The sequence below is a fragment of the Hypanus sabinus genome, chromosome 7 (assembly GCF_030144855.1).
Source record: "Hypanus sabinus isolate sHypSab1 chromosome 7, sHypSab1.hap1, whole genome shotgun sequence".
Taxonomy (NCBI): domain Eukaryota; kingdom Metazoa; phylum Chordata; class Chondrichthyes; order Myliobatiformes; family Dasyatidae; genus Hypanus; species Hypanus sabinus.
In genome coordinates this window covers 64,382,819-64,408,019 of record NC_082712.1, presented here as the reverse complement: position 1 = coordinate 64,408,019, position 25,201 = coordinate 64,382,819, and the positions used below count along the sequence as shown (strand labels likewise).

The 25,201-nt window shown below is 38.1% G+C and overlaps 1 protein-coding gene across 4 annotated transcripts in view; it reads right to left on the bottom strand.

The window, feature by feature from the left end:
- snx30 (sorting nexin family member 30) overlaps positions 1-25,201 on the bottom strand; it is a 133,477-nt gene that overhangs the window by 36,702 nt on the left and 71,574 nt on the right. For all 4 annotated transcript variants that reach the window (XM_059974848.1, XM_059974849.1, XM_059974850.1 and 1 more), the window contains exons 3-7: positions 23,065-23,175; positions 10,121-10,279; positions 8,677-8,872; positions 3,856-4,055; positions 1,799-1,885 (exon numbers count right to left, since the gene is read on the bottom strand). In XM_059974848.1, the coding sequence (XP_059830831.1) occupies positions 1,799-1,885; positions 3,856-4,055; positions 8,677-8,872; positions 10,121-10,279; positions 23,065-23,175 (753 nt within the window). The remainder of the gene's footprint in view (positions 1-1,798; positions 1,886-3,855; positions 4,056-8,676; positions 8,873-10,120; positions 10,280-23,064; positions 23,176-25,201) is intronic.

Below are 25,201 nucleotides of genomic sequence, written 5' to 3'. Positions count from 1 at the left end.
TTGAATACAATGTTTTCTGTAATTTAACTGACAACTGTGCCAATCTTCAAAATTTTTGTTACCAGACAGTAACCAGTTAGTACAATTCATTTTCACTTCTAAAACGATCTTGGCACATGCAAATAAAACTGACAAACTTCTATAGATGTGTCTTGGAGAGTACATTGATTGGCTGCATCACAGCCTGGTATAGAAACACCAATGCCCTTGAACAGAAAATCCTATGAAAAGTAGTGGATTTGGGGTTTTGGGTCCAGGTCATCACAAGTAAAGCCCTCCCAAACTCCCGACATGAAACTTCATAGGAAAGCAATATCCATCAACAGGGATCCCCACCATCCATGCCATGCTCTCTTCTCACTGCAGCCATCAGAAAGGCAGGGCAAGAGCCTCAGGACTTACATCACCAGGTTCAAGAACAGTTAAGACCTCTCAACCATCAGGCTCTCGAACAAAGGGGATAATTTCACTCGACATCACTTGCCCATCACTGAAATGTTCCCACAACCAATGGACTCACTTTCAATGACTTTATTTCATATTCTTGTTACTTATTGCTATTTATTTACATTTCCATTTGCAGTTTGTTGTCTTCTGCACTCTGGTTGAACACCCTAATTGTGCAGTCTTTCATTGATTCTGTTATAGTTACGATTCTACAGATTTGTTGAGTAAGCCCACAAGAAAATGAATCTCAGGGTTGTATATGGTGACATATATGTACTTTGATAATAAATTTTACTTTGATCCAAGCTCATTTATTAAATGGAAAATTTCAACATCCTCCAAGGTTTAAGATGGAAGAAATAAGCATATTCAAGGCAGAGCATTGCTTGCCAAGAATAATAAAAAGGTGTAGAGCTGAAGACTGTTCAGAGCTAAAGTTTCTTCTTTAAAATTGAGGAAAATTTTGTCCTAACAGCAGTCTTAATCTTCCAATCTTAGCCTTTTCAAAAGAGCCAAATACAAGTCCAGGTTTTTTAAAACTCAAGAATGGCAGAAATGAAGGTACCTGGCTAAACAGCCAGTGTTTTCCTTTCTAGACAATAAAATACAAAGAAAAATCTGATGCATTAGTTCAAATTTTGCCTTCCATTGAAAGGCTGCACTACCAACTGATTCAGATAACCCACCTGTCAACAGGGTATACAAACATTAAAACAACACAAACATTGCATTGCCTTTGGAACAAATTCAATTTCTAGCATTTACAAAGTTGTTAATTTTATACACAGTTGTCAAAGTCAAAAATTAGGATAACAGATCAAATTGAATTTTGCTCTGCATTAACTTGATCAAAGTATCTTTGCCTTTTGAGCACTCAGCCAGGGCAGGCAACAGCAATGCCAGGAAGCTCAGGTGAAATACTGTGCTCAAAATGGAGGCTGGTGCCATTGAAACTTTCAAAACAATTCGGTACTGGGTAAATACAGTACAGATTAGCTACAATCTTAGTGAATGGCAGAACCATCTCAAAATGGCTGAATGTTCAATTCTTGTCTCATATCATTATCACAAGGACAGCCACTCACTAGCAACTTTTCTTGCTTTTACTACATGAGAACAATGAACAAAGTCCCAGAAAAGTTGCTGTGCTTAAACACTTTGGGGCCATGAACCTAGGCTCATTTGAAATGGATTCCTCTAATTGGCAGAGAAGGATGCATTGAACAGCTTGAACAAATCCTAACCCAGACTAGAGAAATGAAGAGTCTTCAAACAGCTCTCCATTTGTCTGTCTCACTGTACTGAGACCCTTTGTCCTGACAATTTAACTTAATAGTGAAATAGTACTCACTGCTTGTTTTTCTTCTTTCTTGTAAACAGCAGTTTCCAGTTTAGCTTCATACTCTGCTTGCACTTGATCCCTTTTTCTCAGCACATTCTGAAAAAAAAACAAACTTGAACAGAATGTCATCTGACAGCTGTGCTAATCTTCAAAAGTTGTGTTACCAGACAGTAACCAGTTAAGTACAGTTCATTTTCACTTCTAAAACAATCCTGGCACATGCAAATGAAGCACTCACTAGACAAATGTAAATAAGTCAGCCAGCATAGATGCTGAATCAGAATCTGCACTTAAGTATTAAATCTCAGGAAGAGCAACATGCAAAACACGTCATATAAAGCACTTCAATTTCCAAATATACCTCAAGAGTAAACCACAGCAGCCGACAACCACTTAAAATGTGGATTCAAAAGAATAACCATATGAGAAAACATTTCTCGAAATACATGTCACATCATATATACTGCACATTCGTCCCACTGGCCCCCACTGCAAATTCTAAGCACCTTCCATTCCTTTGCTACAAGCACATTAGACTTGTTTATTGCTTAGCCCCAAACTTTCTGTACAGTTTTATGACTTCTCACTTAAATGAAGGATTTACAGTGAAATAATTTGGTATCCAATTCATTCAGCATCTTACACAAAGCTGTCTCCTCCCATTCCTTTCAAACTCACTGGCTTATTTTCCAAGCACCCTTTAAGATCACCAGAGCCCAGTTCCCACACCCATTTTAAACCCAGGATTTTCTGGAAAATATTTTGCTAATGGGTATCATCTGGGAAAAAAATATGCATTGGGTTAATAACATCCAATAATCTAGAAAATCTGATATTCCAGTTTCAATTACCAAGGGTGCTCTATTAATGGATTCTTACTCTTCTCATGATTATAGCCATGCTGCGAAGATTAGAAGGGTTCCTTGGATGGTAGATTTGTCAAAAATAAGAGATCAAGTAGGTTAAGCATCTAATCTCTAGAAAAAAAATTAGATAACTTCACAGAATATGCATGATTGTTAAAAAGCTCTACAAGTTAAATGCCAGCAAGGCATTCTCCCAGCAGGACAAGCTATATCCACAGAAACAAGTATCAGTCATTTGAACCACCAGGTTCAAGAACAGTCAAGACCTCTCAACCATCAGGCTCTTGAACAAAGGGGATAATTTCACTCAACATCACTTGCCCCATCACTGAAATGTTCCCACAACCAATGGACTCACTTTCAATGACTTTATTTCATATTCTTGTTACTTATTGCTATTTATTTACATTTCCATTTGCAGTTTGTTGTCTTCTGCACTCTGGTTGAACACCCTAATTGTGCAGTCTTTCACTGATTCTGTTATAGTTACGATTCTATAGATTTGTTGAGTAAGCCCACAAGAAAATGAATCTCACAGTTGTATATGTACTCTGATAATAAATTTTACTTTGATCCAAGCTCATTTATTAAATGGAAAATTTCAACATCCTCAAAGGTTTAAGATGGAAGAAGTAAGCATATTCAAGGCAGAGCATTGCTTGCTAAGAATAATAAAAAGTCAATGCAAAATATTTGAAAATCTTGAAGATTACTACTGACATTTAAGAGACTACTACACAGGTATATGGAGGAATTTAAGGTGGAGGGTTATATGGGAGGCAGGGTTTAAGGGTCGGCACAACATTGTGGGCCGAAGGGCCTGTACTGTGCTGTATTGTTCTATGTTCTATTGCAGAGGCTTGATTATTTAAAGATTTTCAGGATATTAGAGGGGAAATAGGGTTTATGGAGATGGGGCATGAAAGCAATTGTCAGTTGTTGAGTTTTCAAGCAGATGATAGTAATTTTAAAAAAGGCCAACATTTAATATGAATGGATACTCTTAAATATTAAAAAGAAATTGAAAAGAATATCGACAGAATCACTCCTGAAGATTTAGGCTTGACTAAGGTTGTAGCAATGGAATTTCCAAATATTATATCTACCCCATTTGAGAAATAGTGTAATTCAACCATCAAACAGTAGATGCACAATGTAAAGCTCAAAAATAGTGCTAGTGGAGTAAAAAGGATCTCTTACTTTCATTGATTCTACGTAGAGGATATATTCGCGAAGTACAGGAAGGAAGTCTTCAGACATGCCTTCTGACAGTTCTTCCAGGGCTACACAGCAGCTGCCAATGCAATTTGATGCCCCACTGAGGGGCTTGTTCAGTTGTTCTTCCACCTCAGACCAGGAAAAATAAATAGGCCCGTATTCTCGAAGCTCCACCAAATATTCTAAATAACAGAGAAGTTTGAAATTTTAAAAATTGCTTTATTAATTACAAGCATAATGAAAACACTAGATACTCAAGTAGAAGACAATTTACACGCACCTCCCAATAACTACCATGTGACTTACGGTGTAGCAAACCATTTCCCGGACACACCCTCAGACAATGAACTTCCAACTTGAATAGTGACCAAGTTTCTCCAATCAATCTGGCTCAAATTTTCACTTAACTGTACCTTTAACTATTTACCTTGACCAAGTAAAGACGAGATTATTCCATATAATATGCTGAGCAGGTTCTTTGCCGCACTCCCTCACCCCCGTCTTGCTGAGGTCCCCTCTGATCTCAGTGGGACAGATTTGCTGTATTTCCAAACAGCTGACTGTCTGCAATGACACTTTCATTTAATTGCCCCATTGAATAGTATTAGGAGACCAACCTGGCAGTGTAGAAGGATTGCAGCCAATGCTCCAAACACAAGGCCAAATTGTAGCTCTGCTCAAGAATTGACCAGCTCCAGGCAAAATTGTAACATTTGAGGTTTTTCCCAAAAGCTTGCTTTAATTTTCCATCATCTTTACATGACTAATTTCTCAGCTAATTTTTCTGCATCTGTGGAGTTCTCAAATAAAATTAGTAGCCTTTGAATTCCCCAAACTACTTTGTACATAACTTAAAGTTGTTTCTCCTAGTCTCCCATGCCAGAACATTGACTAGGGCAGATGCTTTTCTTTCAGTCAAGCTTGAATCACTGTGACGGATTCCACCCAAGTGCTCTGTCTATACACATCTCACCTTTCACTTTATATTGCTGCGCTCAACTTTGCAATTGCTTTACAATCCCTCGTGCCTTCCTCATTCCAAAATGGTCCCTCCATGACAGGTAAGTGAAGCCTCCCACTAATTCCAATAATGGTTCTTTTGCCAATTAGAGTAGAATATTTGACTTTCCAACTCTACCCACTCACTTGTAAAGAGAAACTGGATTTGTTGTACTTCCAGCCAGCTGACTATCCTACTGGAAACAAATTAACCCATTGATAGTAACCTGAAACTTTGTTCATCACTATAGCTTTGAATACTTTTGCTTCTTCAAATTCAATCTCTATCGTATTGGTCTCTGTGTTGTTCAAATGAAGGTCAATCCATGTTTGAGGAATATTAGCAAATACTGATTAGACGCTTGCAACTTTCTGGCTGTGACACTGAGCATTAGCTGAACCACAGCTTCCATCTTTGAGTAGCTGCTCACAATACGTGACACGTGCATCAGTGCTTCAGAGAATGAGGATTGAAATAGGTTTACGCCCAAGTAATATTATCCATCAATATTACTTGCAAAAATCTACATAGCTTGCACTGAGCTGCTTCCACTATCATAGCACCCTCCCCCACTAAAAAAAACTAGAGGGAAAATTAGAATCAGGCATTCCTTTGGCAAATGTCTAAACTCTCCTTTTCAGCCAACATTTGGATTCAGGTTCCATCTGCATTCAAGTCCGTAGTAGTAGCTGAAAAACATACTTCTTGTATAGCATCTCATCTCTCAACCATCCTCTCAATTTTTTCCCCGATAATTTGACAAAACACAAGACCATGAGATACACTAGCAGAATTAGGCCATTTGGCCCAGTGTCTGCTCTGCCATTCTATCGTGGCCAATTTATTATCCCTCTCAAACCCCTTGTGCGTTTTGTTACCACTTCACTTTATAAACCAAGTTGCTCACTTGGTTCCAGCAAGGTTTAATAACAACATATTTATAGCACATTTTTCATACAAATGATGTAGTTTAAACTGCTTTACAATGGAATAAAATGCAAGTATAAAAATAAAAAACAAAGATGTTAGTTAAAATGCTATATAGATTTTGAGATGGTACTTAAAAGTGTCAACTGAGACTACATCCTTTATAGATTTGTGTTTCAGAGATTAGGAACAGTTCAAAAAAGCTGACCTGCTAATTATCCCTTGAGGGAAATTATTTAAATTTAAGAGACTGGCAGCGATGCTTCACTACCAGATGAATTCAATACCTTCTATGCCCTCATTTGAAAGGGAGAACCCAACTACATCTGTGAAGATCCCTGCTGCACCTGATGACCCTGTGATCTCCGTCTCACAAGCCGATGTTCAGCTGTCTTTAAGAAGAGTGAACCTTTGCAAGGCGGAAGGCCCTGAGGGAGTACCTGGTAAGGCTCTGAAAACCTGTGCCAACCAATTGGTGGGAGTATTCAAGGACATTTACAACCTCTCTCTGCTGTGGGCAGAAGTTCCCACTTTAAAAAGGCAACTATTATACCAGTGCCTAAGAAGAATAAGGTGAGCTGCTTTAATGACTATTGCCTGGTAGCACTCACATCTACAGTGATGAAATGCTTTGAGGTTGGTCATGACTAGACTGAATTCCTGCCTCAGCAAGGACCTGAACCCATTGCAATTTGCCTCTCACTGCAATATGTCAACGGCAGATGCAATCTCAATAGCTTTCCACATTGCATTAGACTACCTGGACAACACAAACACCTCTGTCAGGATGCTGTTCATTGACTATAGATCAGCATTTAATACCATCATTCCCAGAATCCTGACTGAGAAGCTGCAGAACCTGGGGCTCTGTACCTCCCTCTGCAATTGGATCCTATACTTTCTAACCAGAAGATCACAATCTATGCAGATTGGTGATATTATCTCCTCCTCGCTGACGAACAATACTGGAGTACTTCAGGGGTATGTGCTTAGCTCACTATTCCACTCTCTATGTACACATGACTGTGTGGCTAGGCACAGCTCAAATACCATCTATAAATTTGCTGATGATACAACTATTGTTGGTAGAATCTCAGGTGGTGACAAGAGGCCGTACAGGAGTAAGATATGCAAACTAGCGGAATGGTGCTGCAGCAACAACCTAGCACTCAACACCAGTAAGTCAGAAGAGCTGATTGCGGACTTCAGGAAGAGTAAGACGAAGGAACACGTACCAATCCTCAGAGGGATCAGAAATGAACAGAGTGAGTAATTTCAAGTTCCTGGGTGTCTAGATTTGAGAATCTAACCTGGTCCTAGCATATCAATGCAGTTATAAAGAAGGCAAGACAGTAGCTGTACTTCATTAGGAGTTTGAAGAGTTTTGGCATGTCAACAAATACACTCAAAAACTTCTACAGATGTACCCGATTCTGATTCTGAAGATGACCAGAAAGCTCGAGCAAGATTATGAAACAAAAGTGATTCTGTGACGTACTCTGGTCCAGACCATTGACAGCTTTAAAAATTTTAAATAACTTTAAAAATCAATTCTAAAAGATACAAGAAGCCAATGCAGAGTAGAGCTAAGATGGGAGTGACATGCACCCTTGACCTAGTTTTAGATAACACTCAGGCTTGTTACTTCAGACTTTACAAGGGCAGACAAAGTCAGGTTTATTTGGAAGATTATCTCTTTTGGCTTTGGGACCAACCAAATGTATTTCAGCTTCATCTTCATTTCGTTTTAGGAAATTATTGCTCATCCAGTTGTTTATTACAGTGATACCAGAAGACAGAAAAGATAGGATGTTATCATCATCAGGTTCAACCTGCATAACCTGTGGAAATCATAAATGTTTTCTAATGATTATTGAAATCAATAATGATTGACTTCAGGAGGATGAAACCAGGGGTCCATAAGCCAGTCTTCATCGGAGGATTAGAGGTGGAGAGGGTCAGCAGTTTTAAATCCCTCAGTGTTATCATTTCGAAGGACCTGTCCTGGGCCCAGCACACAAGTGCAATAACAAAGAAAGCACAGCAGCTTTTCTACTTCCTTAGAAGCTTGCAAAGATTTGGTACAAAATCTAAAACTTTGAGAAACTTCTATAGATGTGTGAAGGAGAGCATATTGACAGGCTGCACAACAGCCTGATATGAAAACACTAATGCCCTCAAATAGAAAATCCTACAAAAAAGTGATACAGCAAAGTCATCACTCCCCACCATTAAGCACATCTACACAAAGCATTGTTGCAAGAAAGTAGCATCCATCCATCATCAAGGATAACCACCCCCCAAAAAAAAAATTACCCAGGTAATGCTCTCTTCTTGCTGCTGTCATCAGGAAGGTGGTACAGGAGCCTCAGGACTCCCACGACCAGATTCAAGAGAAGTTATTACCCCTCAAACATTAAGCTCCTGAACTAAAGCAGACAGCTTCACTTGCCCTTTCACTGAAATGTTCCCACGACATTTGTTCCTACAACACAAGGTGTTGAAGACGAGGGCTTAGGGGTATGGTAGAGGAAAATTGGTTTAGAAAGGATTTCTCCCATTCCTTTCCCTCCCCAGGCATTGGGTAATTGAAGTCAGAACACGTTACCTGTAAAGGGTGGCAGAGGTAGTTACACATTACATTTATGCAGCAGCTAGTCAAGTACTTCAACCTTTAAGGTATAGAAGTCTACAGAGCTAATGTGCTAAATGGGATTACATTTGGGGACAATGGACAGAATAAACATGATGGGCTGAAGTACTATTTATTTTGGAAGCACCATTACTAAAGTTACTTTAAAACAAGCACAAAGTTAACCTAAATGGAACTGTGCACATGTAAGCAAAGTTTCAAAAATCAACATACAATATCTTACCCGTTTGTTCCTTAACTATCCTTTGTGCAATTCGATCAATTGTCCCCAGCTTCTGAGAAAACATATCCAAATAATCTCCCACAGCAGCAAACTCTACAGGGCGGCTTCTTAGTTTGTAACCTCCAGTAACATATTTTACAGACTCTCCCATCTTTGCAATAAAAGCCAGGCCTTGCTTTTTATAAGGATTCAAATCCTATATTAAAAAAAAAGCCACAAAAGTCAGTTGAAAATAATTTGTTAAACAATAAAAAATTTCAAGATCAAGAAGAAAGAACAGTTCTCAGGAACAAGAGGAAGGACCATATGCCCAAAATTGTGTTGGAAGTGTATGTGACTAATTTTGAAAAACAGATTTTAAAAGGCATGAATGCCTTCTGTGCTGCCATGACCACTTTCATTGGGTGGGCCATTAGGTGTTGAGCCTATTTAGAGGAACGCTTATCAAGAAGGCAGTTAGACCCTGCTGCTGTAAGGAGCACCTTGAAGCGATCTTGCCTTATCATGAATTTCCTTGATTCCACCCTACACCACCATCCAGTCCAATCTCAACACTAGCCCAGAAAGACCAAGTTGAAAAGGCCACATCAATTAGAAAACAATAAGGCAAGGCCTCTGAAGCAGAAAAAATCCCTACCAAAGGGAAGGGCCCCAGATTCCAGTTTCATGAAAGGAAACCTGATTTGTGGTAACAGCAGAATGGTCTTCAATGCCAGACCAAAAAAAGGCAATTTCTTGTTACAAGTAATACCTTAAGAGTTCTGATTTTAAAATTAGAATATTGGAAATTTTGTTCATTGATCTGTTGATAACAAAGGTCAAAGGGTGTGTTGGGTAGATGAACAAAACATGATCTGTGTTCGACAACCTATAATGTTGTACTTGATGACAAAATTCTCATGCCTGAGTCCAACTTTGGGAATAGCTTGTATGTTAAGTGTTTATTTTTGTTTTCTTTCTCTGCAGTTGACATCTGACATTAAATTGGCATCCTTAATCCTTTTTGAACTAATTACTTTGCATGGCATGGAGGGGGCTAGTGGTAAAGTGAATACTGGCTGAATAACACAGTCTGATCTGGCAACACTGAATGATGAAACTGAATCAATTCTGGACTGGCTTTTGAAAAAAGTATCTGATCAGTTGCTTACCCGTTTCCATAACCTGGATTTGATTTTTTTTTCTTTTTTATTGACATGCAGCATGAAGGTAGCCCTTTTAGTAGGAGCCCACTGATTCCCCAATTTACTCCTAGCCTAATCACAGGGCAATTTAACCTAACAACCAGTACATCTTTGAAATGTGGCAGAAAACCAGAACACTCGGAGGAAACACACACAGTCACGGGGAGAATGTACAAACTCCTTACAGGCAGTGGCAGGAAATGTAACTGCGTCACTGGTACTGTAAAGCACTCTGCTAAGGTAAGATCTAAACCAGGTACCTTTGCCGTAAGAAATAAATTAAAGTGATCATTGAAGGAAAGAACAGGATGATCAGAGATTCTTTTCAGAAACTTGTCCAGTGCCTTCCTTCTAGTCTCCACAAAGTCTTCTGAAAAGCGATCCACAACCCCTTTCACTACAAACTTCTCTGGCAAAGGCTGCAAGAAAAGAAATTTAAATTTACTGCATGAAATTAGTGATTTATGAATCTCTCTGCACTTAAAATACATTTAAAATTGGATGACACATTCACCTGTGTACAACATTCAGGAGAAACCACAAGACTTTTTAAAAAAGATATTAGGGATGTTTCAAAACTAGGACCAATAAATTAAAATCACCAATCAGGGAAGGAATCTGGAAGAAACTTCAAACCAAAGAGTTACCACAAGAAACTCATTACAGAACAAAGCAGATGAGCTGTACAAAGGAACTAAAGGCAAGACAACACTTCTATAAAACAATTAAGCAGATTGTCCAGTTCTGGTGGTGTAAAATCATATGCAATTCAATGCAAATTAAACAGTTTAACTATTAGGTTTCCTCAGTTTTCAACTTTGAAGCAATCCATTTTCACCTCACCCCCGCCCCCCCCCAAACAAATGATGTGACAATAAACACTACAAACCAACCAGAATGGGAGTGGACAATCAGCAAATCAGATTATAACTTTGGCATATATTAAAAAACACTGTACATGTTAATAATACGTTGCAATGGAAATGTGGGTAGAAACTACACCACCAAATGAGGCAACATATTTTAAAGTACCAAATGAGCAGACTACCTTATAACCAAAGCCAAGAAAGGCAGTACTAAAATTTGCAGTTATTTCAACAAATTAAAAGTGCACTATTTTGATCAGAGCACCTAAAATTAGACATTCTTAGTGTGTGGCAGTACTGTAATTATGGGATGCAATTTCCAATGCTGTGCACTAGATCTATACATTATTCCTAGAGACATTCACTGAGATGGATATCTAATGCTGTTGCAAGATCAAAATATGAAAGTTTTTTTGATCAGCTTAAAACTTACTCTTCCATCATAGCAAGATATCCAGAAGGGAATGTTACCAAATGAAGGATGCATTGAAGCTTAGTACATCAAAATCATCACATGCTGTGACATATGAATTGGGCAATATGGTCCTCTATTTGTCTTTAATCTGATAAGTACTAATAAGCTCTTCACACCTTTTGCCTGTCCATCCTTTAAGGTAACATGGATATCATGCACTATCAACCACGACTTTCTCCTCCGTCAGTTTTTCTTGGCACTAAAAGATGTTTGAGCTTCCCCTTCCTCAGTACAAGTCCCAGAAATTCCAGTTGCCATTCCTGATTGATAACATCAGCTCTCTTATTCTGGGTTCTCGCAATACTTCATTTGTTACTTTGTCCTTCCACAATATTTTCATCTTTCTTCTCATTCTTTTCTGCAGCTTAGTCTTCCCTCATTTTGCTTTGATATTGTCCTACATTTGCTTCTATGTTAGTGTAGAATGAACACAGCTCCTCAACACAGTTTCATACCCACAGAAATTGTTATTTTTTAGTACCTTGCTCAAATGTTCAAACTTGCATCCTCCTTCTAACTTCAGCATCAGTCCTACCGCTAGCTGTTATCCCGCTCCCTAAGTAATTGAATTTCCTTGCTTCATTGCACATTTTCAGTTCACATTTCTGTATTTCATTCTTTATGAAACCATACATTCAGTTTTCTTGCAGTTAATGATCAATTCCCTCTTAACACTTCCTTCAACAACTTTGATATTTCTTGGAGATTCTCTTCAGAAATAGCTATCGGCACTGTGTCATCTGCATATCATAGATAGTTCAAATTGTATCCTAGAATACTGCTAACTTCTTTTCTCATTATAAAGGCTGAACAAGCCAAGTGAGAGAACACAACCCTGTCAAACCCCTCTTAATCTCGACAAAAAAAATCACTAGTTTCATTTTCAACTCTCATTCCTGCCCTTTGTTCACAAGTTTCAGATATCTTTCCCAGTAATGTCCAAGTGCTGAAGGATTTTTATCAGCTCTTCTGTCTCACCTCATCAAAAGCTTTTGTATAATTGATGAAACATGGGTATAGATCTTTCTGGACCTCAAATCATTCCAAGGATGAAGTTTGCTTCATCATGATGAGAGAAAGAAAATGAAGATCACACAAACAGTTCTGCTTCATTGAAGGTAGTGGAACTTGAAATGCAAACTTCATCCTTGGCAGGATGTTCACAACATGATTCAAACTAATTGTGCAGTGTAACTCACATTCAATTGCTTGAGGTGTGCTCTTTTTAAGCAGTACAATAAACACTGATTTGCTCATTTCCTCACCCATCTCCCCATTATTTCATTCAGTAAATCTGACAACCTTTCAATCCCAAAATCTTCCAGAGCTTGAATCATTTCTATAGCAATGCCATCTGGTCCCAATGCTTTATTCTTTTCAATTTCCCCCGCTGCTGCTTTAACATCTAATTTCATAATAGATGGGCCGTCCATGTACTTAATAATTATTGACTTCTCTCCTATCGTTTCTTCAAACAAGTCGACAATGTATCAGACTATCTAACCAGTATATCTGCTTCTTTCATGAGTATCGATGCCTCAAACACCTACTAGATATACAAGAATTAGCACCCATGAGTGTCCTCACCTTGTGCATGTCAGAATTTTTCAGTTTCTCTACCTCTGCATTCTCTATTCATCCACTTCCCTATATTTTCACTTGATCTCTTTGTTTCAAAGTTTTATCATTGTCACTGTTTTTTGGATACATCACTACCAAAGGAGGTGTAAGGTGTTCCTTCCCTCTGGTAGACTGCAGGTCACCCTCAGGCAAGGTGTAGTACCTGCTTAGCACCCTCCTTGATCAGGGTTACATGAAGCCACAGGAGCAGGTGAAGGATGGTTGGAGGAGCAGGGTGCACATCACAAGTCCCGGTTATGCAACCACCGACACCAGGCAAACTATCTCTGAAGATAATATCTGGAATAACACATCTTGCATAGTCACTGCCCAGAAGGTGGCAATGGCAAAGCACCTCGGTAGAAGAATTTACCAACAACAATGATGGACTAAGAGGAAAAGCGTGAAGGGGGTCTTCCCCACAGGCAACAATCCCTCGCTCAGTAGAGTCAATGATACACAACAGATGAGACTCGACTGTCATCAGGCAATGGTCCGTAACAAGGATACCATCAAAACAGCAACTAGGAATGCAAGAACTCTATCAAGCTGGAAAGCTAGAGAATATGAAGCAAGAAATGGAATATTTGAGACTCAACATCATGGGACTGTGAGAGACAAGGTGGGAAGGACTAGATGTTTCAATTCAGATTATCTAGTCAGATGGTGATAAACCTGAACGAGATGTGGGAATAACACTAGATGCTGAGAAAAATAACAAAAGCTTTATGGGATACTGGGCATTATCGGACAGAGTCTTGCTGGTGAAACTCTGAGGACAACCCATGAGCATTTCAATAATAGTGATATATACTCCAACAGCTGATAGTAGTGAAGATGATACAGGAAGTTTTTAAATAATATCTTGCAAGGAGCAAAAGACCACTGCAAATCACAAGATATAACAATAGGGGATATGAATAAAGTTGGACAACAACACGATGGTAATATCGTCGGCATATTTGGATTAGGAACCAGGAACAGAGATAACAGATTCATAGACTGGTGTCGTGCAAATGATCAGGTAATGACAAACAAAACTGTTGACTTGGAGAAGCTCTGAAGATGGGTATCACAATCAATAGACTACATCACAATCAGCAAGCCTTTAGGTATGCCGTGCAACAGCCCAAGACATATCCAGGAGTGGACTGAGAGAGTGATCATGTTCCAGTGATGTGCATGTTGAGGGTTAAGCTTTGACTGTTAAGGAAAACTAAGTGCTTAGTATAATTTCTGAACCTATAAACTATGTTTCATCCAAATTAGACCTGGCTTGCTTGAAATATCCAGACACAAAGATGAAATACACTTCAGCAGTGAAGAAAACACCAAGTTTGCTGAAGTTTAAAAAAGCAGCAGTGAATATGCCTAATGAAGTGATTCCCAAAAAAGAAAGAAAGAAAAATAGCTAACAGATGAAATTCTGGATCTGATGAAAGACTAACAGAAAATCATGCCAAAGAACAGCGACAACCATAAAACTTGGAACAAAGAAGCTTGGAACAGCCAACACAAAGGGTCTGAGGGGAAAGGACCAATGTCCACATTTTGCCTGCAACCTGACATGGAGAGGCCAAATCAGATGGAGAAGTCCCTCAAAACACTGGAAGGGTCTGTCACCACTTGAAACCAAGAGAGAGAGAGAGAGCGAGAGCGAGAGAGGGAAACCACTCAAGAGTCATGAATGTGGAATGAATTGCCAGTGCAAGTAGAGCATGCAAGCTTGACTTCAACATTTAAGAAAAGTTTGGGTATGTACATTGGTGGGAAGGGTATGGAGGGCTATTGTCCCAGTGCAGGTTGATGGAAGTATGCAGCTTAAATTGTTTGGCATGGTCTAGATGGTCCAAAGTGCCCATTTCTGTGCTGTACTTCTCTGTGACTGACCCCAATGACATGGGTCAGTGAAAAAGACAAACTGTAACTCCAAACATAAAGCAGAGTCCTTGAAAATGAGTTCAATGGTTGTGAGAATATTTCAGTGATGAAGTGAAGTTACCCCCTTTGATTGAGGAGCCTTATGGTTGAGAAGTAATAACTGTGCCTGAACCTGGTGGTATACAAGTCTTTGGGCTCCTGTACCCATTTCCTGATGGCAGCTACAAGAAGAGAGCATGTCCTGGGTGGAGATCTCCAATGATGGATGCTGCTTTCTTGCAACAGCATTTCATGTAGAGATGTACTCAATAGTGGGGAGGGCTTTGCCCTTGATGAATTGGGCTGCACCCACTACTTTTTGTAGGATTTTCCATTTAAGGGCATTAGTGTTTCCATACCAGGCTGTAATGTAGCCAATCAATATATTCTCCACTACACATCTGCAGAAGTTCGTAAAAGTTTTAGATAACAGGTTGAATCCTTGCAAACTCCCAAGTAGAGATACTTGCTATGCTTTCTTCATAATTGCACTTACATGCTGGGCCCAGGACAAGTCCTCTGAAATGATAACACTGAGGAATTTAAGTTGCTGACCCTCTCCTCCTCCAATGAGGACTGGCTCATGAACCTCTGGTTTCTTTCGCAAGTCAATAATCAGCTTCTTGGTCTTGCTGATATTGAGTAAGAGGCTGCTGTTATGGCATCACTCAGCCTGATTTTCAATCGTCCTCCTACAAGCTAATTCATCACTACCTTTGATTTGGCTTTCAACAGTCATGTCTTCAGTAAACTTCAATATGGCATTGAAGCTGTACTTAACCAGTGTTCTGCTGACGTCACTGTCCAGAATGGCAGCTTAAAATAATAGCTCCTCCGGAAAACCACTTATTTTGCCCCGTTAATCCACCAAATACAAGATTTCTCGAAAATATCTGAACTGGTAAAGGGGTTAAGAATGGGGAAAAGGAATGGAGATTTTTAAAAAAGCATCACTGCAGAGCCTGTGGACGAGGGGGTTGCAACGAGCGACTCTCCTACACGACCTTGTGGTAGTGAGGCTGACGCTGGGCCTCGTTCAAACGAGGCGGCAAATTTAGTAAAGATTTTGGAAGAGATACGGGAATTCCAAAAAGACATAAAACAGCAATTAACTGATATCAAGTCAGAGCTCACCAATGTTAATCAAAAAATAGCGGTGGCAGAGACATGAATTAAAAAGGTGGAAGATCGTGTTCAAAACGTGGAATGGATATTCTGTAAGATTATAAAACTGATAAATCAACAGGAAAGTAAGCTACTCGAACAAAAAGAAAGGTCACGACATAAGAATATCAGGATATATAATGTTCCTGAAGGAGCGGAGGGGTTGTTCTATGGCGGAGTTTGTAGAAAACTTGCTACGAGACAGAGTGGAGCTTCCCCCAACCATGGCACTCGACAGAGAGCACACCGCGTGCTTGTTCCGAGGCCTGCTGGAGACAGGGAAGGCAAGCCACAGTCAACATTGATCAGATTCCTTCGGTACAAAATCAAAGCAGAGATTCTGCACAAGGCCTGGGGAAAGAAGGTATTTTTGAACTGGAAATTAATATATTTTGATCAATATTACCCCTCAGCGGTCCTGCAGAAATGTGTTTTATGGAGATGGGACGCAGCTGTATCAGACAGCGGAAGAGGTGACTGCAGACATGAAGAACAGAGGGTTGCCCATCAGCGTGATCAAACCAAGGGAAAGCCTGGCTGAGCAGCTATCCCACTCTCCTTGGGAAATAGTGAGAGAATTGAGAAAACAGGGGATGGGAGGAGAGCGAGAGAAGAATACCAGGCAGAGACTACGAGTTTTCAGAAGTCAGCCCTCACTCCCTCCAGAACAGCCATAAGGTCTGACTAATTTCAAAAGTGTTGATAAGCTAAACAGAAGCAAAAATAAATGGTGCTATACTTATTTCAAGAAGCACATACTACAATGTGGATTTTATATTACTCAATTATTTTTATTTTTTATTCATTCATTCACTCACTCCTTTTTCCCAACCTAAATGAGAATATATACATGGGAGGACGACACAGGTAAGTTTTTTCTGTGTAATGGACATAGATTTTTTTCACTTACTTTTGTGGGTACTGCAGTGGGGGCCCCTCAACTCACAGGTAGGAGAGGCTATCCCCCACGGCTAGACATTTCCTCTAGCTCAATTCAGGGTCATCTGAGACCTCAGCCTTTCAATCACATCCTCCTTACCTTTGTTCTCCTTCGCATTTCTTGATTCTTATTTGTTCAGGGAGTAGATTGATAAAGTTTTATTCTGCTAATTTCAATGATATACTGACAGATAAATACACATGGCTAAGGACAGTGTAAAATTCATTTCTTTTAATGTCAATGGGCTGTTAAATTCAAACACAGTAAAAATTCTAAAAAAAAATGAAGAACGAACAAGTCCATGTAGTATATTTACAGGAAACTCACTAAGTGATAATGAGCATGGAAAACCAAAGAGAATGGGCTTCACTAATTTGATTTTCTCTTCATATAAATCAGGACATAGGAGAGGAGTGGCTATTCTCATCTCAAGCAAGCTAAATTTTGAAAAGCATTTGAAATGGGAGATAAGGAGAGCAGGTATATTCTGGTGAGGGGGAATATAGATGGAAATTCAGTTACTCTATTGAATATATACACACCCCCAGGTAGTGATATTAGTTTCTTCCAGAAAGTTACTAATAACGGAAACATAAGGTCTCTTGATATGTGGGAAAGACTTAAATTTACAATTACAACCAAAGTTAGACTCTTCCAATAGAAAAACCTACAAAACCAAGTCCTTACATAAGAAAGTTAATACACTTTTTGAAGATGTTGGTCTAATTGATATATGGAGGGACCTTTTCCCCAACAGAAGGGATTACACTCATTATTCTGCCCCAATTCTTCATGTACAAGAATGGACTATTTCATAACATTTGGAAAAGATAAAGACAAAATAAACACCCGTGGAATAGGGACAATAGATATAACTGACCTTGCACCTATTTATTTATTTGTTGATTTTGACCTACACCAAAGAATACTATTTGGAAACTAAATTCAAGTCTACTCAATTATCCCTATTCTAAGGAATAAATTAAAAAAGTAATTAGTCTTTACTTAGAATTCACTGATAATGGAGAGATTTCACTTCCCATTCTATGGGATACTGTGAAGGCTGTCTTAAGAGGGAAAATTATAGCGATAACTTTGTATAAGAAAAAATAAGGTATAAAACATTAGAGGAATTACAAAATAAACTGAAGGAACTCAAAAAAAAACACAAGTTGTGTTTGGCACAGGACACAGAGGAAATTAAAAAAATTAGAAATGAAATTAATAGTTTGTCTACAAAAGAAATCATGAAAAATCTAATGTTTCTGAAACAGAGACAATATGAAAGTGGATCTAAACCTATGAAAATACTGGCATGGAAACTGAAAAAAAGATAGCGGAAAATACAATTCATAGAATTAGGGATCCAAGAACAAAAGTAATTAAAAAAAATAAGCTAAGTGAAATTCAAGCAGCTTTTGAAGAGTTTTACAAAACTCTATATTCCAAAGTTCCAGAGGGAAGCATAACCCAAATTGAACCTTCCTGAATTCTACTGTTACCCACTTTAAGCGGAGAACAAAATAGAACGATGACTGCTGACATAATTGAAGCGGAACAAAAAACTGCAATTAGTAGGCTTAACTTAAGCAAGTCATCAGGAACCAGATGGATATATGGCAGAGTGGTATAAAGAATTTAAAAATGAGTTAATTCCTGTTTTACTCCCCACACTGAACTGGACTCTTTTAAAAAAAAAGGTGCAAATGCCACCCAGCTGGAAGGAGATAATCTCAGCTAGACCAAAAGAAGGCAAGGATAAAATGGAATGTGGGTCATTTAGACCAATATCTGTTCTTAACGTAGACTATAGACCATTTATCTCCATCATGGCCAAAAGATTAGCAGAGTTTCTATCCACACTGATACATAATGATCAAACAGGTTTTATATAACAATGGCAAAGAAGACAATATAAGAAGGACACTTCACTTTATGGATCATATACAAAAAATAAAATTGAAGCAATATTGATAATCGTGGACGCTGAAAAGGCATTTGATTCGGTTAATTGGAATTTTCTTTACAGAGTTTTACATAGAACTGGTTTACATGACAATTATTAAAACTATACTGGCACTATATGATAATCCTACTGCTAGGACTAAAATCAATGGATATTTGTCAAATAGTTTTACCCTAGAAAGGGGCATGAGACAGGGTTGTGCATGGTAACCACTCCTCTTCGCATTAAATCTGGAACCATTAGCTCAATACATCAGACAAAATGAAGATATCAGGGGAATTACTATTAAAGAGACAGAGCATCAATTGGTTTATTATGCGGATGACATTTTGATCTATCCAGGGAAACCAACATAGTCTTTACCTAAGTTGATGCAATCCTTTGAACAATATGGTCAATTATCAGGATACAAGACATAAATAAAACCCAATTACTTTCGTATAACTATAGCCCACCAACAGAAATTGAAAGTAGATATCCCTGCTCATGGTAAACAGTCTTTCAAATATTTGGCAAAAGATTTGACAAAATTATCAGAATGCAATTCTAAGGGGTTTCTTCTTTTATGTTACTGCTAAGGCTAATAAAATGGCTTCTTTGTTATATTAACTGCTGAGAAAGTGCTTCTCTCTGGCAGCTTGTTTGGGTTATAATTACTGATAGAGAGAATTGCATTCATTTGCTAACCAATTGGGATAGATGTTATTCTTTCTTGTGTATCTGTAAGCTATTGTTTTCGCAGGCTTTGGGGGGGGGGGGGGAGGCACGATGGGGACAGAGAGATGAGATGCGATGCTGTAAGCTGGGCAATGGAACGGACTCCGAGCGAGAGTCCAAGGCCCAGGGTCTTCGGCGAGGAGAGGAGATGAGGACAGACTTGAGTAGAGCATTTGGTTGATCACGAAGTGTGGTCCCATTCGTGGGTCGGCAGAGTTCGGAAGACATCGACTGGAGGAAGGGGGACCTGGTTCCATAAGAGCTCCAACGAAGTGTGCACAAACTGGTTAATAATAATTGCGCCTTTTACTTTTTTTTTTAAAAACAGTTAAACAGTTCTGATTTTGTTCCTTTACTATCTACATAGTCAAACTAAGAGTTATAAAGTGTACTCCTTTAATCACATATGGTGTAATGTCTGTTATTTGGCATCAACACAAACTTTATTACATAGTTTGGCGGGGCCGAAGGCTGCTCCCCCAGACAGAAGCAAGCTGAGCGAGACTGAAGCATACCAGGGAGCTACACAATTATCCGCCTATATATAAAAAATCAAGGAAGATATAACAAGATGGAAACTAATTCCATTTTTTAGTCTCAGTTCAAGGATTGAATCCATTAAAATGAATATATTGCCCAGACTATTATATCTCTTTCAGACCCTACCAATAGAGATTAACCAAAATCAATTCAATGAATGGAACAAGATGTCATCAAGATATATATGGCAAGGAAAAAGGCCTAGAATGCATCTAAAAACTTTGCAATTAGCCAAGGAAAAGGGGGGATGGGGCCTAACTTCTCTTCGAGATTATTATTTTGCAGCATGGAGTTGTGATATGCTGGTGCAACCCATCATATAACACTCAATGGAAAAACATCCCCATACAGGCAATTTTGGCTGATAACAACTACAAAGTTAAATAAATACTATTGACAAACCATGGGTGAAATGAACTATTAAAATAGGGAAAACTACTATAAAAGAATATAAACTAGAGGGACATATTGCAATTCTTAAATGGTGTGCATACAACTCGTATTTTACGCCGAATAAACTGGATGCTAGATTTAAGGACTGGACAGCTAAAGGAATAACAGTTCTTTGCAATATAATGAAAGAAGGAACACTGTTCAGTTTCGAAATGCTTAAAGAGAAACACTTATTAGAAAAACAAGACTTTTATTGGTATTTGCAGATGTGACAGTATGTTCATAGGAGGGTTAAAAATGTAACCAAGTACATGCTTGATAGAACTATTTAGAAAAGCACATAATTCAGATAATGGTAGTAGAATCATTTCAAGCATGTTTAAGGGTTTGTCAAATCTTAAAACACATTCGACTTCATACATTAGAACAAAATGGGAGAAGAAAGGAGGGATAATTATATCTACGGTAAAATGGACAATAACATGGAGGTATCAATGGAAGTGTACCAGTTCACTGAAATGGAGGGAATTTGGGTGGAAAAACTTGCTAAGATATTTTATTACACCCTCTCAGAAATCCCATTATGACAGTAACCTCCCTGTTTGCTGGAGGAATTGTGGAAATCAAAATGCAATCCATTATCATATTTTCTGGGATTGCCCATTATCAAAGATTATTGGAGTGGGATACACAATGCCCTACAAGACATTTTTAAATGTGAAATATCCTTAGGAAGATATATATTTTGAATTATAAATGTATTAATAATTTATTTATTTATAATTATAAATAATTAACATCTAAATAATATTTAATATTTATAAATATTTAATTTATAATAATTATAAATATATTAAGACCATATATTTTGGGTATATCCCTCAAGAATGGCTGAAAAGAGATAACTATTTAATGAATATACTGTTGGTGGCTGGTAAAAAGACTCTTACCAGGAAATGGTTATCACAGGAGAGCCCAACTTTAAATACATGGATGGAAATTACAATGGACATTTACAAAATGGAGAAGATAACAGCATCTGTTGATCATAAGTTGGAACAATTTGAAAGGTGAAACCACCATGAAAGGTGGTTTAACTACATAACACCTCATAGGCCTGATTTTATTCTCACAAATTAATATGTTGTTACATAGTATTCTCCTTTTGCTTGTTCTTTCTTTCCTCTCTTTTCTATAATTGTTTACCTCAGATAAATATGTGGAGATTTGTGACAAATATGGATATATGATATATATGTACGAAGTCTGAAATTTATCTTATGGAAATGTTTGTTTGATGATGAACTTCAATAAAAAACAAATTACAAAAATAAAGAAGCTGTACTTAGCCACACAGTCATGTGTAAAACCAGTTGAGCAGGCGGTCAAGCACACAGCCTTGAAGTGTACCTGTGTTGATGGAGAACATGGAGGTGTTGTTGCCAATCTGGACTGGCTGGCTTCTGCAAGTGAGGAAACTGAGGACCCAGTTGCACAAATGGGTATTGAGGCCAAAGTCTTGGAGCTTATTGATTAGTTTTGAGAGTATGATGGTATTGAATGCCAAGCTGTACTCAATAAAGAACATAATGATGTATGCATCTTTGCTGTCCAGATATTACAAGGTTGAGTGAAGAGCCAATGAGATAGCATTTGCTGTGGACCTGTAAGCATGACTAGAGTAACATGCTGAAGGACACAGCAAGTCAAGCAACATCTATGGAGAGGAATGAAGAGTTGATGTTTCAGGTTGAGACCTTTCATCATGAGAGTCCCAATGAAATGTTGATTTTATTCCTCTCCATAGATGCTGCCTGGCCTACAGAACTGCTCCACCATTCCAAGTGTTATTCAGGACTTTAAGTAATTGCAGAATCTCATATTAATGATGACTAGTTTGTTCATCTACAGGATTCTTGAGAGATTAAAAATTCTTGACAGATTATTGTAGATATGATTAATTGATTGGGGGATAGGGCAACTAAAGTTAAGAATTCAACTTCTGTGTAAACTTTGCAGTATAAATGAAAATATTTGTATATATTGAGCCATTTTTAAAATCAGTGATGTGATGCACTTATTTAATAATTGAGGCCAACATTAAATTTGGAATTGTAAGCATCTGATCTCATTAATTTGTGTTTTGGGTTAATATGACCATCTATTAATAAATGTCCACTTGATATTACTAGTTATCACAAGAAATACAAATCACTAGTTCCTGTTATCTGGTATATTAGAAATATTTCTGACAACCAACAAAACCCAAGAGATTTATATCTAGGAGAGAATGGGCCAAAAGAAAAGGCAGATTCACAATGTTTGTTAATATACATTTGAATTTTGATTACCTCACACCGAATGGAGACATGCTGATATAAGAAGCAAACTATTGATTGTAGAGATTGTAACAACAATAGGCACTTGAAAGACAATAGAATAAAGCAGGTCCATGCATTTGGCCAAAGTATACATTTAGCAGTAGTTCAAGGTGCAGTTCAACATTATCAAAACCTAATAAAGTACACTTTTCCAGATCATGCATGCCATGAATGAATTTAAATATCATATGCACCTGGAGACCAGATTTACCCTGTACCTACTGGTATGATATGCGTCGGCTGCGATTCTTCCAGTTTAATCCTCAACCAATCAAAATCCTGGTATCTGCGCCGTACTACATATTCTGGTAAATCAAATTCAGTTCTGGTGGTCTGAAATTAATTGAAACTTTTAGTAAACAGGGTGAAATTAAAATATTAACTTTTGTTAAAACATTCAGAATATATGAATTTGATCTGACTAATCCTAATTGGTTTATTAACTTGCACTAATTAAACTGCGAAGCTTTAGAAGTTATCCAAGATTCATAACATTTTACATTTGTTTAAAAATAGCATTGACAATTACTGGGATATAAATACAATAACTAAGTCCGTGGAAGAAAAATGTGAAACCAGTTAATAAGAAATTAATAATTATGATCAAAGACCAACTAAGGATGCTTTTAACAAGCCTGAGTCTCAGAGCTATTTTTTGCCCGCATAACACCTCTCAAACAAGTGTCAAGCTTAGTCATTAATAGTTCATTGTTTCAATTTAGCAAACATATTCCAGTAAGACAAACTAGTCATTTCTTTCCACAATTTAAACCCATCAAAATAGCATGAAGGCTGATTGCGTACATTAGCCTCTCTGTCACATCAACATAAAGCAAAATAAATAGGAGTTAAAAGATTTCAACGCAATGGCACTTCAGTCCATATTCATCAGGGAGACTGACGCCCACTCGGCTCGTACATGTTAATAAGCAACTCAATATACAGATACAGTAGCATAAAGTGGGGGCAACTTTATGCTATTGATATTTAGCTTGAAGATTAATTAAATACAGTACTTTTAAAAAGTCTTAGGTGCCCAAGACTTTTGCATAGTATTGTCTTTGTCAATGTGGAGCAGAGCAGGAGTTTGTAAATCTGGCAGGAGCAAAGGATGTTGAAAATGGCGAGGGTGAAGCACAGTGGGAGGGGTGTAGGATGAGTGGTGAAGTGCCAGTAAGTGGCATGGGTGCCGACACACCCAGCCCTGAGACACCAGACAAGATTAACTGATTCCAAACAATTAGTTTATTGATCACTGCCGAATGTCTCGGATGCTTCCCACTCCCTCCCCTCTCCCTGTCCCCTTCCCACTCTCAGTCCACAGAGGCTCACATCAGAATCAAGTTTATCATCAAATCATGAAATTTGTTTTTGTTTTACGGCAGTATGTTGTTATGCAGTGCACTGCTGTCGCAAACAGCTTCTAACTACTGACAGTCCCCTGCACCACAGTACAGTGCACGAGTCTTGGATATATACGCCCAATACCTTTGCACAGTCCTGTAAATTGTGGAGAAACATTTCTGGCTGTTAATTGCTATGAAGGATCTTTTGAAACCAACAAATACTTTAAAGTCCAAAAAGAACAGTTAAGGCAAGGGAGACAGTGTATTTTTCTTCTGCAGTCACATCATCTACTGTTCAACTATTCCCAATTACAGTGGATTCCAGTTGATTGGAACACATTGGGACCAGTACACGTTTGGCCAAATTACATGGCTGCCCAACAGCCTAAGTTTCACAGAAATAGTTAAAAAAGCATATTTTAAAAAAAGACAAAACTACCATTTAACTGAGTAACAAATTATGTGCTTAAATGAAATACAAAATAAATTAGAACACTGCGAAAACTACTATAGTACTATAAAACTGTATTAGCCTCTAATAGTTATCAGAGGAACTCAGTGTATGCTGATGTGTTTTTTTAATTGGCTGATTAAACAAAATCAGCTCTGATACTAGTGCAGATTGTGGACAGCCTTCAAACAACACTTTTAATTATTGCATGCTCCAAATTTTCATTGCAATATTCATGATTGTCAATACTTTCAAATTCTTCATAGTTCCTAATCTGAAGTAGTCAAATCATTTCATTTTCACTCTTCATCGTTTCTAGCATCTCCAAGACTGAATGCTTGAAACAGTAGTAAGCAAAACAGTTCTGTCATTACTTGCCAATTATCAGTGACAAAAATCACAATCACCAATATCACTATTTAAAACCTGCTCGCTTGAAGCATGGTGTAGTGTCTAACGGCACGTTATGTGCATGCAGCTGTCATTAATTAGGAAGTGTTTAGCAACAGTATCCTGCTCCAATTGAGAGGCATAGTGTCCTAGATAAACTAAGGGAATCCCG